Source organism: Rhinatrema bivittatum, chromosome 19, assembly GCF_901001135.1.
Source record: "Rhinatrema bivittatum chromosome 19, aRhiBiv1.1, whole genome shotgun sequence".
Taxonomy (NCBI): Eukaryota; Metazoa; Chordata; class Amphibia; order Gymnophiona; family Rhinatrematidae; genus Rhinatrema; species Rhinatrema bivittatum.
In genome coordinates this window covers 28,235,525-28,249,844 of record NC_042633.1, presented here as the reverse complement: position 1 = coordinate 28,249,844, position 14,320 = coordinate 28,235,525, and the positions used below count along the sequence as shown (strand labels likewise).

At 48.0% G+C, this 14,320-nt stretch overlaps 1 protein-coding gene across 6 annotated transcripts in view; it reads right to left on the bottom strand.

Annotated features, from left to right (window-relative positions):
• The window catches only part of LOC115080181 (zinc finger protein 665-like), a 172,387-nt gene that overhangs the window by 7,357 nt on the left and 150,710 nt on the right, over positions 1-14,320 (bottom strand). For 4 of the 6 annotated variants that reach the window (XM_029584285.1, XM_029584287.1, XM_029584288.1 and 1 more), the window contains 4 exons: positions 12,271-12,384; positions 9,358-9,471; positions 7,589-7,674; positions 3,728-3,854 (listed from right to left, as the gene is read on the bottom strand). In XM_029584285.1, the coding sequence (XP_029440145.1) occupies positions 3,728-3,854; positions 7,589-7,674; positions 9,358-9,471; positions 12,271-12,384 (441 nt within the window). The remainder of the gene's footprint in view (positions 1-3,727; positions 3,855-7,588; positions 7,675-9,357; positions 9,472-12,270; positions 12,385-14,320) is intronic. The other 2 variants (XM_029584286.1, XM_029584289.1) reach the window with 2 other exon arrangements.

Below are 14,320 nucleotides of genomic sequence, written 5' to 3'. Positions count from 1 at the left end.
AGGCTACAGTAAGTCCTCCTCTGGCCAGGTCTGGACAAGAGTGTCGATCCCTTGGGAACGCTCATCTCTTCTGCAACTGAAGAATCGGGGGACTTTCGCATTGTGAGATGTGGCCAGTAGGTCAATGGATGGGAGGCCCCAGTGATCTACTAGGAGCTGGAAGGCTCTGGTCAACAATGCCCATTCCCCTGGATCCAGAATCTCCCTGCTGAGAAAGTCTGCTCTGACGTTGTCTTTTCCCGCGATGTGGGAGACCGCGATCCCTTGAAGATTTAGCTCTGCCCATTCCATAAGGGGGTCTATTTCCAGAGACACTTGGTGGCTTTTGGTTCCTCCCTGGCAGTTGATGTAGGCTACTGTTGTTGCGTTGTACGACATCACGAGGACTGCCTATCCCTGGAGCCTGTGGCTGAATTGAAGACACACTAATCTGACAGCTCGGGCTTCCAAGCAGTTTATGTTCCAGCGCACCTCTTCTTGGTCCATCGCCCCTGGGTTGTCAATTCCTGATAGTGAGCTTCCACCCTTGGAGGCTTGCGTCCATTGTGAGGACTAGCCAGTTCGGTGGAGACAGGTTTACACCCCTGCTTAGATGAACTTCCTGTAGCCATCACTGGAGCAGAGAACATACTTCCATCGGTAGGTAAAGGCGAATCAAGTAATCTTGAGACAGTGGGTTCCAATGTGACTGCAGGGAGCGTTGGAGTGGCCGCATGTGTGCCCTTGCGTTGAAGCCATCAGGCTGAGGACCTGAAGATAGCTCCACACCCTGGGGCACATTGTGTTCGTCAGCTGACACACTTGGCACATCAGTTTCCTTATCCTTGAGGAAGGGAGGAAGACTTTGTCCTGCTTGGTGTCGAACCAGACTCCCAAGTACTCTAAGGACTGGGAGAGCTTGAGGCTGCTCTTGTCCATATTCACAACCCAATCGAGTTCTTGAAGCAGGGACCTGACCCTGCTGATCACATGGAGGATTTCTTCCAATGACTTTGCCTGGATCAGCCAGTCATCTAAGTAAGGGTGCACCAGGATCCTTTCTTTCCTCAGTGCCGCTGCCACGACCACCATAATTTTGGAAAATGTTCTGGGGGCGGTTGCCAGGCCGAAGAGCAGCGCCCAGAACTGATAATGTTGGCCCAGTACTGCAAAGCATAGGAAACGCTAGTGGTCTTGATGGATTGGGATATGAACGTAGGCCTCCGAGAGGTCCAGGGAGGTTAAGAACTCTCCCGGTTGTACGGCCATTATGACAGAGCGAAGAGTTTCCATGCGGAAGTGAATTATCCGCAGATGACGACTGATGTTCTTGGGGTCCAGGATGGGGCAAAACAAACCCTCCTTCTTGGGTATGATGGAATAACGCCCTGTATTTTCCTGGGTTGTAGGTACCGGAGTTATAGCCCTCAAACTAAGGAGCCTTATCAACGTAGATTCCACTGCCAGTTTCTTGTGCTGGGAGTGGCAAGGTGACATCATGAACATGTCCCAAGGGGTGCTGAGAAATTCCAGAGCGTATCCTCGTATAATATCCAGTACCCATTTGTCTGACATGATCTCAACCCACCTCTGATAGAAGAGGGATAGTCGACCCCCTATCTCCTTGTCCCGTGGATGGATCGGCAGAACTTCATTGGGAATTTCGGGCTGAACCTGAGCCTGAACCCATCCCTCTTTTAGGTTGTTGGCTCAGAAAGGACTGAGACCTCCTCGAGATGTCTGAAATGACGAGTTTCTATAGGGCAGAAAGCACTGGGAGCCCCTGGTCCAACCCCTCATAGGTGAGGGGCACTGCAACCTCTTTTTCTTATCTTCCAGTAGCCGAGGCACTGGAGATTCACCCCACTTACTGGCTAACTTTTCCAATTCACTTCCGAATAGGGCATCTTTGTGATGTTTGCCTTAGAGGTCGCGTCCGCTGACCAATTTCACAGTCATAGTTGTCCTCTGGCCGCCACCACTGAAGCCACTTCTCTGGCTGAAGTACGAACTCGGTTGCTTGCATCCACTAGAAAGGCAATGGCGGGCTCCATCACCTCTCTGGAATGTGCCCCTGAGCCATCTGCCTCTCTTGAGAGAAGCAGGCATGAGCGAGCCACTAGGGCACAACAGGAAGCAATCTGAAGTGCCATTGCTGTCGTTTCAAAGGCTTGCTTAAGGATGGACTCTAACTGCCTATCATGTGCATCCTTCAAGGCTGCTCCTCCCTCCACTGGGATGGTTGCTCACTTCGAAATGGCGCAGAACAGGGCGTCCACTTTGGGGAAACGCAGGCGTTCTCTATCCGTTGGGTTCAGAGGATAGAGGGCCTCCAATGTCAGACCTCCTTTAAAGCTGACTTCTGGGGCGTCCCATTCCAGGTCAATCAACTCCTGGATGGCTTCCAGCATCGGAAAATAGCAAGAGACTTTTTGTAGAGACACCAAGATGGGATTCTTCTTTGGTTTTGTCCAAGCCGGGGACTCCCAGAGATAATAATTTTTAAATTTTTTGGTACTATGAAATAAATGGAATACCTTCCTTTACTCTGTTTGTCTCAGGGAACCGGCGTTATAGCCCCAAGAAACCACTGTCACCACAGTCCACTATCACCTGGACTGCCACTCACTTGTGTGGGGCGTGAAAGGGGAGACGATGTAGACTTCTTGTACGAGTCAAGCAAAATCTAATGCATAGCCTTCTTTTTATCACACTTAGGACCCACTTGCCCATTGTAATTCTGGTCCACTCCTCGTAAAAGAGCCAAATGCCCCGACGGAAGAAGAGTGGACTAGCCTTGCCTCATTGTTAGGACTTGGAGGCCCCCCCCCCCCCCGGTTCCCCGACTAGGGTTGGCTTCCATCCATCCTGCAAGGGCTACCCCCAGAACTGTGCTCTGCCTCTGAAACCCCGAAGGGCTCCTATGCTACTGAAATTTCTTATAATCCCGAAAACGCAAACAAGTCAGAAGAGACCTCTTTTCCCCTTTCAGCCTGTCCTCCGGCAATTTATGCCCTTTGGACTCTCCCAGATGTTTCACCAGCTGTTCTAAGTCCGCCCCAAACAAGAACTTACCCTTCAATGGCAGAGCACCCAACTGAGACTTGGACCACACATCAACCGACCAATTCCTCAACCAAAGCAGCCACCTGGCCGACATCACAGAGATCAGATTCCTGGAAGACATTCTGATCAGGTCATAAAAGGTGTCCGGAACATAGGCCACAGCCACCTCCAAGCGCTCAGCCTGTTTTTTCTGAAGATGCTGATATAAGCTCCCTTGCCTGCAAGTGCTGGACCATGCTCTTTGCATAAAAATACTGCAGACCATAGCCCATATGCCCAATGCCAAGACCTCAAAAATCCTCTTGAGGTGGACTAACTTTCGGTCCTACACATCTTTCAGTGTGGCAGATCTGGGATATGAACAGGAATATTCTTTTTTTTTTTTTTTTTTTTTAAACAATCAGAGGACTTATGAAGAAATAAATCATTAGGAAGCAGCATATAAGTTCTATTTTACAGCACAGGACAGGAGCTTATGCTGAGCCTGCAGCAATGGTGTCTCACAGTGAGCTCTGGAGAGCCACAGTAGCTCCTATTAGACCTTGGATGAGATTAGGAGCTAGGCCCTAAATTTTAGGTGCCCATGGGACTTGACGCCTGGGATTTTTCCAGTCCTTAGAAAATGTCAGCTTCTATCCTGCAATGTGTCTATGGTGGTAGATGATAGAAAATGCAGATTTACCCTGTGACCTGAGGATGCCGTGAATCTCCTTGATGACCTTCTTGTACATCTCTTTCTGCCATTCTCCCAGAATGTCCCACTCCACTTCCAAGAAATAAGCAGCGACGTCACTGAACGTGACCGATGCCTGGAACAGAAAACAGGACACCCTCAGCCCCTCTCCCTCCAGCTTCATTATAATGTGTGTGTAGTAAACTGTGTTATAGTGTATAGCATGAAGACAGTGCTGTTCTCTTACATATCTGGCTAACTTTAGCCATATCAATTATCTGTGATATTCAATGAGACATGTCCCTCTGAATATGCATGATTAAAGTATCTGAATATAGTCAATTATGTTAAATGTTATCTAGCTACATTAAGCTTAATTCAAAAGAATATAGCCAGTTAAGTTGCCATACACTTAAAAAAAAAAAAGTCCCACATGGGCCTGCAACTTGCTGAGCCAACATTCTCCCAACCCCTCCAGATAATATTTAAAAATAAAAGTCTGATGAGTAAACTACCCTCCTATCTTTCCCCCACCTTGAGACGGCAAAATGTTCAAAATGTAAAATCACTTATCCTCTCCTCTCCCACCCCAACCCTAACCTTACGAACCACCTGAACCTGGGATCACAGTAGACTCATGACACGATCCTGGCAGCTTCAAACGTTGCTCACTCTCAGTGAGTGGACACTGAGCATTCCCTACACCACGCATTCACGCGGGGTCCCTCTCCAGTTTTGTATCATAGAATTACGCTGAAATAAAAAATAGGAGCAACCCAACTCCGTGGGGTTGTGGGCAGGTTTCGTGAGGACTACCATCCTGCTGTCTTAGGAGAACACCTGTTATAGGTAAGCAACTCTGCTTTCTCACAGGACAAGCAGGATGGTAGTCCTCACACATGGGTGAATCCCTAGCTACAGGCTGCTCCCCAACACAAAGGGGGACCAACAAGCACCAACCAGGTGCCAACGGGCCCAACAACCACAGTGCTGCTGGTAACAGAGAGGGAGACAGCCTGAACCCAAACAATGGGCCCTAGGCAGGGAGAGTTGGGTTCTACACCTCAAAGAGATTCCAAAGGACAGACTGGCCAAACCTACTGTCACGTCGGCCATCCCTATCCAGACAGTAGTGAAATGTGATTGTGCGGAGAGAACTCCATGTCGCAGCCTTGCAGATCTCCAGTGGAACTGCTCACAAGTGGGCCATAATTGGGTAGTGTCTGTTTGGCAATGGCAACACCCAACCTATTTTTATCAAAAGAAACAAAAGTTGGCTGGACTGTCTATGGGCTTCTGTCCACTCCAGATAAAAGGCTAAGGCTCTTTTGCAATCCAAACTGTGCAGTGCTCATTCGCCTTGGTGCAAATGGGGCCTGGGAAAGAAATGTTGATAGGACAATTGACTGGTTAAGATGGAAGTCCGTCACCACCTTAGACAGGAACTTAGGGTGCATATGCAAGACCACCCAGTCATGATAAAACTTGGTATAAGGTGGATAAGTCATTAAGGCCTGGAGCTCACTGACCCTGCATGCTGAAGTGATTGCCACCAAGAATATGACCTTCCAGGTCAGGTACTTCAGGTCACAGGTGTGCAGCGGCTCAAAAGGAGCTTTCATCAGCTGAGCTAACACCACGTTGAGGTCCCAAGACATAGGGAAGGCTTCATTTGAAGCAGGCCCCGCATATAGCATACAAGTAGGGCTGTATAGAGATGAGCGTACGATCGACACCTTGGGATGTTGCAATTGCACTGAGATTAACTCTAATGGAGTTGGTTTTCAAGCCAGCCTCCGATAGGTGTAGAAGGTAGTCGAGCAGTTTTTGCATGGGGCAGAACAGATCCAGGGCCTTCTGCTCACACCACATGGAAAACCACCTCCATTTCAGTCCGTAGGACTTTCTAGTGGAAGGCTTCTTGGAAGCCACCAAGATCCGAGACGCATCTTCTGAAAGATCAAGCAGCTGCAGGAATAACCTCTCAACTTCCAGGCTGTGAGCAACAGGGCCTGGAGGTTGGGATGCCGCAGCCTGCCCTGATCTTGCGTAATGAGGTCTGGGGAAGTCCCCAGATTGATCGGTTTCCGGATGGACAACTCCCAAAGGAGAGGAACCAAATCTGTCTCAGCCAATGAGGGGCTATAAGGATCATGGTCCTTGTGAAGCTTCAAGAGAGTCTTTGTAACTAGAGGAATCTGAGGATACATGTAAAGAAGACCCCTGCCCCAATGTAGGGCAAAGGCATCTGAGGCTGGTTTGCCGTCCAGCCTGTACAGGGAGCAGAACTGAATCACCTTCCTGTTACAGCGGGACGCAAACAAGTCCACCTCTGGGCTTCCCCAGAGGAGGAGGATCCGGTTCGCTGCCTCCCTGGTCCAGAGAGACCATTTGTGGGGTCTAAAGGCACGACTCAGCCTGTCCGCTATCACATTCTCCATTCCAGCTAGATAGATGTCCCGGACAGGGCCTAGGACCAAATCTGGACTGCTTCCCAACACAGGAGGTACGATCCTATGCCTCTCTGTTTGTTGACATACCACATGGCAACTTGGTTGTCTGTCTGTATCAGGACAATGTTGCTGGACAGCCGGTCTCTGAAAGCCCAAGGCATGTACCTGATCGCCCAGAGCTCCAGGAAGGTGATTTGACAACATGCTTCCTGGCGGACCATAAGCCCTGGGTGTGGAGCGGCTGGAGTCCCTCTACATGAACTCCCCACCCCAAGGTGGACACATCCGTGGTTAGGACAATTTGGGTAGGGGGATTTTAGAAAGATATTCTCCATTCCAAATTCGAGAGAGCCTGCCACCAGGATAAAGAGGCTCAAAGAGGCGGAGTGACTCGGATGGGCACTCCTCGCCGCTGGGTTGATTCAGGGGCATCACGGCAGAAGCTGGAACCTTCCTGAGCCCAGCACTGTGCATTTAGGGTGACTAGTGCTAATGCTTCCTTGCCAGTGCTGCTGATGTCGATGCCTCGGACTTCTTCAACCCGAAGATCTTCTCCATCTTATCGAGCCAAGCGCGATGTCCCTTAGGGGTCATCTGGGTGCACATACGGCAAACCCGGATGTCGTGCGATGCCCCCAGGCAGAGGATGCACACCTCATGGGGGTCCATGATGGACATGGTCCTAGGACACTGGGGACACCAATGGAAACTGGAAGAGGCCATGACGAACGAAAGAAAAAGAGTAAAAAGGAAAGATGGTGACGGTGGGCATGCCGGTCGATGCCGGCAGGCACCGAGGCACCACTACCATGGGAGGGGGAATGGAAGCGAAAAGAGACTTACCGAACCGCTGAAAAACCTAACTGGTAAACTAGAGTGAACGGATTGGTGAATTTACATGAAAAACCCGAACAGGATGGTGAAAAGTTTTCTTAGGCAATTTCCAACAAGAAAAGCCATGAGCTCACTCTCTCACGAGGCGAAAGCTCCATGTGAAAAAAACCAGACTGAAGAGGGACCCCACATGGATTAGGGCATGCTGGGCATGCTGAGACAAAGTTCCAGAAACTTTGACATAAGTTTTCCATGTCAGGCTCCATCCAATGATGTCACCCATGTGTGAGGACTACCATCCTGCTTGTCTTAGGAGAATGAAGGCACCTAATTGTAGGAGGTTAATTTGGAGGTTAATACCATTCCTAAGTCTTAGCACCTATATTCATTCTTTTTAAGGTGCTTTATTTAGGCGCCTTGTATGGCTGATTACAGGGGCTTAAATAATTAAGGTGCCGTAAATCAGCTGTTTTTCCCATAACGAGCTCCTTCATAATCAAACCTGACATTCTAATCTGATTCAAGGAATAGGGAATGAGGATTGAGCAGGAAGTATTTTATTACAAAGGAATATTTTGCTCACCGCTCCTCCCTCCAGTTGGTCATGGACATGAGGCTCTTCCATTTTCAAGATCTCTGCTGCGGGGTTGGGATTATAACCTTGGCTGCCTGGTAGAAAATGGGAAAATGGATTTACTATATTGTATTTATAATTCTGGAAACTCTTGGTAGCGTATATGAATTAAACATCAATAATAACACAATTAAAAGCATTACACAAATGGGGAAATGTAATCTTGCCTGTTAATTTCCTTTCCTCGAATCCTACTACATCAGTTCAGATATGTGGGTTTCTTCCCTCTTACCAGCAGACGCAGACAGAAGACACATCTTTTCCATAACATCATCACTGGTACCTACTGTGGTACAACTCAGGCAAAAACCAGTATTCATATAAAAAGCCATCGAAGTCGAAACTAAGAACTAATCCCAAAACATTCTCATTTAAACCCAGGGGTGATGTTGTATTGAGATTAAAATTCCAATAATGTTCATGCCAATTGAATATCATTTTCCCCCCTCCCCAGGAGAGGCATACTCTGCTGTAAGACAGACCACTGGAGATGATCAAAAGAGCAATTTAAGTAATGCAATGTTGTTTTAGTGAAGTTTCCTTTTTAAGCTTATTTATGCAGCTCAGGTGTTCAATAAGTCGCTTGGTATGACCTACACACTAATGGACAGGAAAACCATATAGAGTTAACGTGAACTGCAATCTGTGAAATTCTTTCAATCAATAACAAAGCTAGAAGAAGGATGCCAAGGTATTGGCACATAGATCTTTCTTCCCACAAGAATAATGTCCTTCCTGGTCTAAAACAGGTGTGGGGTCTGATGGGAATTCCTGTACTATATCATTTTAATATTTTGACTCCTTTGATAGGCAATGTGGGGACTTTCAGGAAAGAGACAGTGAATATTTTGTGGCACACGTTCTGAAATGTTCACCGATTTTATTATAATATCTATTTTTGAAATTGATGGATACATCTGTCTTTATTAGATATACCAATCTCCCATGACATCGTGCATTGGGAGTGCTTCTTTTTCGCACTATTTTTTTTTTGTTTTGCAAATTGCAGTTTGTTCCCTCATCGTTTGCCAATTGTGAGCTGAGCCCTACAGAAATCTTCAAACAGAGATCTTTCACTTCGAAACACTGGTCCAGTGTCGACTGATTCTGAGGCAGTCTCCAGCAACCAAAGAAGACAAGCTGTTATTTTGAGACTTTTAAAAAGGAAAATTGCTTCTTACCTGCTAATTTTCGTTCCTGAAGTAGATGGAGGCAGAGAACAAAACTTTGAAGCACTGCTTCATAACCAAATGTGCCACTGGCAATCCCTCAGTATTGGCCTGTACCCAAGCCAAGATGTCTACCCTAACAAACCCTAATAAACCTTGGGTGAACAGAGACAAAGTTGGAACCCCCTGCAAACTAGGCCCCCTTGACTTAACCCAAACATATACCAAACTATGTCGAGTTTTCATTACTCTGATTATAACAAATGCCAGCTCAATCAGCTTAGCAAGATACAGAAGCGAGAAAGTCTTTCATCAGATGGGGACCCTGTGGCACCCCAGAATGAAGGGCCTTGCCTATCTGACTTGCTCTCCACTTTCATCAGGTACTACCCCCCCCCCCCTCCCCAAGGAGCTCACCTCATCCAAATTAGGGAAAGTAACACTAGAAGCAAGAGAGAGGATTGCAGACCGTCACCCCCACCAGTGCTGAAATACAAAATGGCACCGGCTGACCTTAGTAAAGGTGTCCAGGAGGAATTTGATACTTGCTTGTTACTGGAGAGTGATTCTCTTCGGTCGTCTCTGATTCAGGAGGATCCACGAAGGGCAGCTCTTCCTCTTGTTTAACGCTCCGTGAGAACACAGACGTTACGATGGGAAGGCCTGGGATGAGAAAACAAAATGAACAGCAAACAACTCACAAGTTATCTGTCAAAATGCCAACTCTACAATAATCTCCCCACCCAAACACAATTCCACCTAAGTTTAGCCAGATAAATTATACAGCTTAAACTTAGCCAAATTATGTAGGGGCGTAATGTAGGAAGGAGTTAAGTTAACTGAATAAGTGATGGGGCTAACTCTGATATTCAAAGTCAGCTACATAACTTATCCAACGAATTCTGGCCATGCAGTAGAGTAGCCCTAAAGATAGCTGGCTAAAACTTGTTCTGCCGGTGCAGCCATGCTCAGCGTGGACTCCGGAACGCCATGCCGCTTTTGCCGCACGTGCACACTGTTCCTTCCCGCACCCGCGACACCACCAAGCACCTCAAATGGCAAGCAGGGAAACAGTTCCTCAGCACCATGGAGCCAACACCCAGTCTCCTCCACAGGCAGAGAAGCTGCTGAAAAACCACATCGCTGATGTCCTCAAGCTGCTAAGTTAGCTCCTCTTTTGGAACCCATACTGCACAGATTCCTCTAACTAGTTCTTGTTCTTTTTTTAATTTTTTCTCCTCTGAGAAGGCTGACACTTCAAACATGCGCTTCAATTAAATTTCCAACTTGCAGTCCTGGACATCCTTCAGTGCGGTAGACCCCGTCACCAGAATCGTAGTCTTCTTGGTCACCACTGAGACCGCCGCATCCATCTTAGGTGTTTTAAGGCAGTCCAAATTCTCTTCTAATAATGGGTAAAGCTTCACCATCGCCTTCCCGACCTTCACCTCCAGGAAGTCCAGCTGAGGAACTTCTGAATCTTCTTGGGAATGGGGAAAGCACTAGGGGGACCCCGCAGACCATCCAGGACTGGATTGACACCCTTGTTATCCGATTTCTCCTGAGCTAACTTCATCCACAACTCATCCAACCTGGGGGATGAGAGGCCAAAGCTCCTCCTTTTTAAAAAGGTGGACCATCCGAGGGTTATCTCCGTCAGCCTCAATCTTCTCAACAAGATCCGGATCGTCCTTGCCCACATCGGGATCCGGGTTCTGATCCCCATCTGGGTCCATGTCCAGATCCACTGCTGGGGTGGATGCCACATCCTCTTGCAGCTTGTCCGAGTCATCCAGGTCCCTGGTGTCAAGAACAGTGCCACGCAACCCCAGATGTTTGCCAGCACGCCCAGAGAAACCTGCTGAAGCCAGCCGAGGTCTCTTGGACAGCCCTGAGGTCCTCTCCTTGGGTCTCCGCTCACCTGCCTTCCTAGCCAGGAAGGCCTTGTGCATGAGTAGGACGAACTCAGGGGAAAAAACCCGTGGGCCCTCAAACATTCGCTCAGGACCACTGGACTCTGAATCTGCCCCCTCCTCGAGCTCACGCCCCACTGGAGAGAGGAGGAGGGGAGTCGCCAGCCGGCCGGAGCCCCCTGGCTGCAATCCCCCTCGGGAGCAGAGGAAGCGAGAACCCCCACCTTAGCCCCTGCCGTGGACCCCAGAGAGTGAGAGGCCCTTCTGGCCTTCAGACCTTAGCAGAGGATCCCCCCCTGCTGTGCACAGAGATAGGGAATTCAAACGGGTTGACCAAAGCTCGCAGGCTTCAATGCGTGGCTTTTCTGCCATTGGGCTCAAATACACTTGCACTGCCGCACATCCGTGCTCCACAGCAAGGTAGGCCGCACAACGTGGCCGCCAAGCCATGCCACCGCGCCAACAGAACGGGCGCACGGCAACAACAGTGGCGCGAACACAGTGCGCACCAAAAAAAACCAGCTCACAGAGAAAAGCCACGGCGCACAGAAAACTCTCCCCCGCCGGGGAAATTACAGCAGGCTTGTGTCGGGACACACCACTCCCACCCCAACCCCGGCAGCTTCAGAGGTCAGCCACCCCTGGCACTGCTCCACAGTCCAGTTCTCCTGGCTATAATCCTCTCAGTCACTGATACTTTTTTTTTTTAAACTAAACTTAAATAACAAAAAAAGACAATAAGAACCCCACAAGGGATACTTCCCTGAGACAGCCAGCAGCGGACAGGAGGGGACAAGAGGGGACCTTGGGGCATGAAGAGGGAGCCAGTCCCCTGGCTATCATGGGCCCCGGAGCTAGCAGGCTGCAACAGCCAAGGGTATCCAACCGCCCCCCCCCCCCCCCCCATTTACCTGGCTCAACCCGCGGGATGGCCCACCAAGGAACCTAGCACCTCGGGGAACGGATCCAACTCTCCAAACTCCAGAATCAATCAGGACTGCAGGTTTGCACCTCTACCCTCTGCTGGAGACAGAGAAATCCTGAGGGACTGCAGGTAGCACTCTCGGTTATGTAGCAGTGCCTCAGAGTTTTTGTTTTCTGCCTCCATATACTGATAGGGATGCATAAACCCACTTGACTGGACTGATCTGGGTATGTTCAGGAACCAGAAATTTTGACTTTTAATCTTTTCTTTCTCTCCAGACTGCAGGTTTTACACCATCTGCTGGAGACAGAGAAATACTGAGGGACTGCAGGTGCCACACTGGGTTATGTACAGTGTCAGTGAAACTCTCTCTGTCTCCATCTGCTGGCAGGCAAGCAAAACCTAGGAGTCTGGATTGATGTGGGTACATACTGGGAACCAACTAACTTTGCAATCTAGCCAGTGACTGAATATTGATCTCAAAACATGACTAGAAGGATTCACCAAGGACCTACTAATGTTATATTAGGGAATGGATTTTAAATCTCCAAAGGTTTGATATTAATGCCCCATCTCCTGTGATCTGAAAATGCAAAGCCCTTTAAATTGCAAACATTTACTTACTAATGGGGGGGTCCTTCATGGTTTCTTTTCCCTTCCGCTCACAGCGTTGAGTGAAATATTTCTCATCTTCCTTTTTAATCTTGAATATTACATCAGGATTAACAATTGAATAACCTGTCAATAAAAATAGCAAAATTATATTTTCAATTTGTACTGGTAGAACCCCTGGGGTTTCATCTGTTTCCTATCCTTTTTTTTTACTAATACTTTTATTAATCCAATCTGAACCTTCACACTGAACCCTCGCTCTGCCCTCAGCTGAGTCCAAGTCCTGGAATCACAGCTGGGTTGTAGCCCCTCTCCAGTTTCTCCTCACATGCTGCCTGCAAGATCTGCTCCAGAATTACCCCTCTCCTCTTGTTCGCTGCAGTATTATCGAGGAATGGGATTGGATGGCGCTGTAGCTCAGTGCTTTTTTGGTTTGTACCTGGAGACCTGGCAATTGATGCAAATTCACTAAGTCTGGGGTGGGAAATCCAGAGGTTCCTGCCTTGACTCAGCTGTGTGAGTGTGCGTGCATGTATGTATCTTTGGGTGTGTATCTGGCTGCAGTCACTTGATTAATGGAACTATTGGTATTCTCTTTTCTGTTCATAACCCTCCTGGCTGGAGGCATTGCAGGTGTAAATCTTCTCTGAAAGCAGGTGCCCGACTGGAAAGGAGGAGTCCCAGCTACTTATTTGGCACATCCAATAAGAAAATCCCATGTCCTTTGACAGAAACTGTACCTAGAGTCCAGTGGGAGGCAGGAAGAGAATACTTGACCTGTAGCATCCAGTTGCTGCCTGGAGGGTTTACATGTTGTACAGTATAGTTATCTAGTGCAGAGCTTACATATCAGACCTTTATACAGATGTTGTGGGAATCAGAGAAGTAAATTTTCCCTTCTGTTTCCCTGTGCTAGCTTTTGTTGTATTGAAAAGAGTGGCAGACTCCAGCTGGTCTTGTATGGAGCTTCTAGTTTATCATGAAAGACAGGAAACAGAAAGTAGGATTAAATGGTCAATTTTCACAGTGGAAAAAGATAAACAATGGAGTGCCTCAGGGATCTGTACTTGGACTGGTGCTTTTTAATATATTTATAAAGGAAAATTGGTTCTTACTGGCTAATTTTCGTTCCTGTAATACCACAGATCAGTCCAGACAAGTGGGTTTTGCATCCTTACCAGCACCTGGAGGCAGAGAACAAAACTTTGAGGCACTGCTACATATCTGAGTGTGCCACCTGCAGTCCCTCAGTATTGACCTGTACCCAAGCCAATGTGTAGACAAATTTGATCCCCCAACCTGGACAAACAGTTAACTCAGGGTTGGAGCCCCCCTTAACTGAAGCCCCTACTTCCTCGCAAGGAACAATAACCACTTAACTTCTATGGCTGAACCTATTTACAATTTGTAGATACAGTCTGAGAATATAAACAGGAAATTTGGTCTTTCGGCACCAAGGGGATGGGTCTCTAGACTGATCTGTGGTATTACAGGAACGAAAATTAGCAGGTAAGAACCAATTTTCCTTTCCTGTTCATACCCAGATCAGTCCAGACAAGTGGGATGTACCCAAGCCACCCTACACTGGGCGGGAACCCGGAAGACCCACACACAAAACACTTTCACCAAATGCGGCATCTTTTTGCGCCCAAATATGCAAACTGTAATGTCTGGTGAAAGTATGGAGTGAAGACTATGTCGTGGCTCTGCATATCTCCTGAGGCGAAACTGACAGTCTGCCCAGGAGGTAGCTTGCGCTGTTGTAGAATGCACGCGCAGACTTGATCTCTACAAATATAAACCGAACAAATGGTCTCTTTCAGCCAACACGAAATCATGGCTTTAGAAGCTTTGACTCCTTTCTTTGCTCCACCGAACAACACAAAGAGATGATCTGATCACCGAAAACTGTTAGTGACTTTGAGATACCATAACAAAACCCGGCGTACATCCAAAAGATGGTTCCTTAGACTGCAGGAAATCCCGAGACCACTCTGGAAAGGCCAGCAGCTCAGTTGTGTAATTAACATGAAAAGAGGACACCACCTTTGGTAAAAAGGAT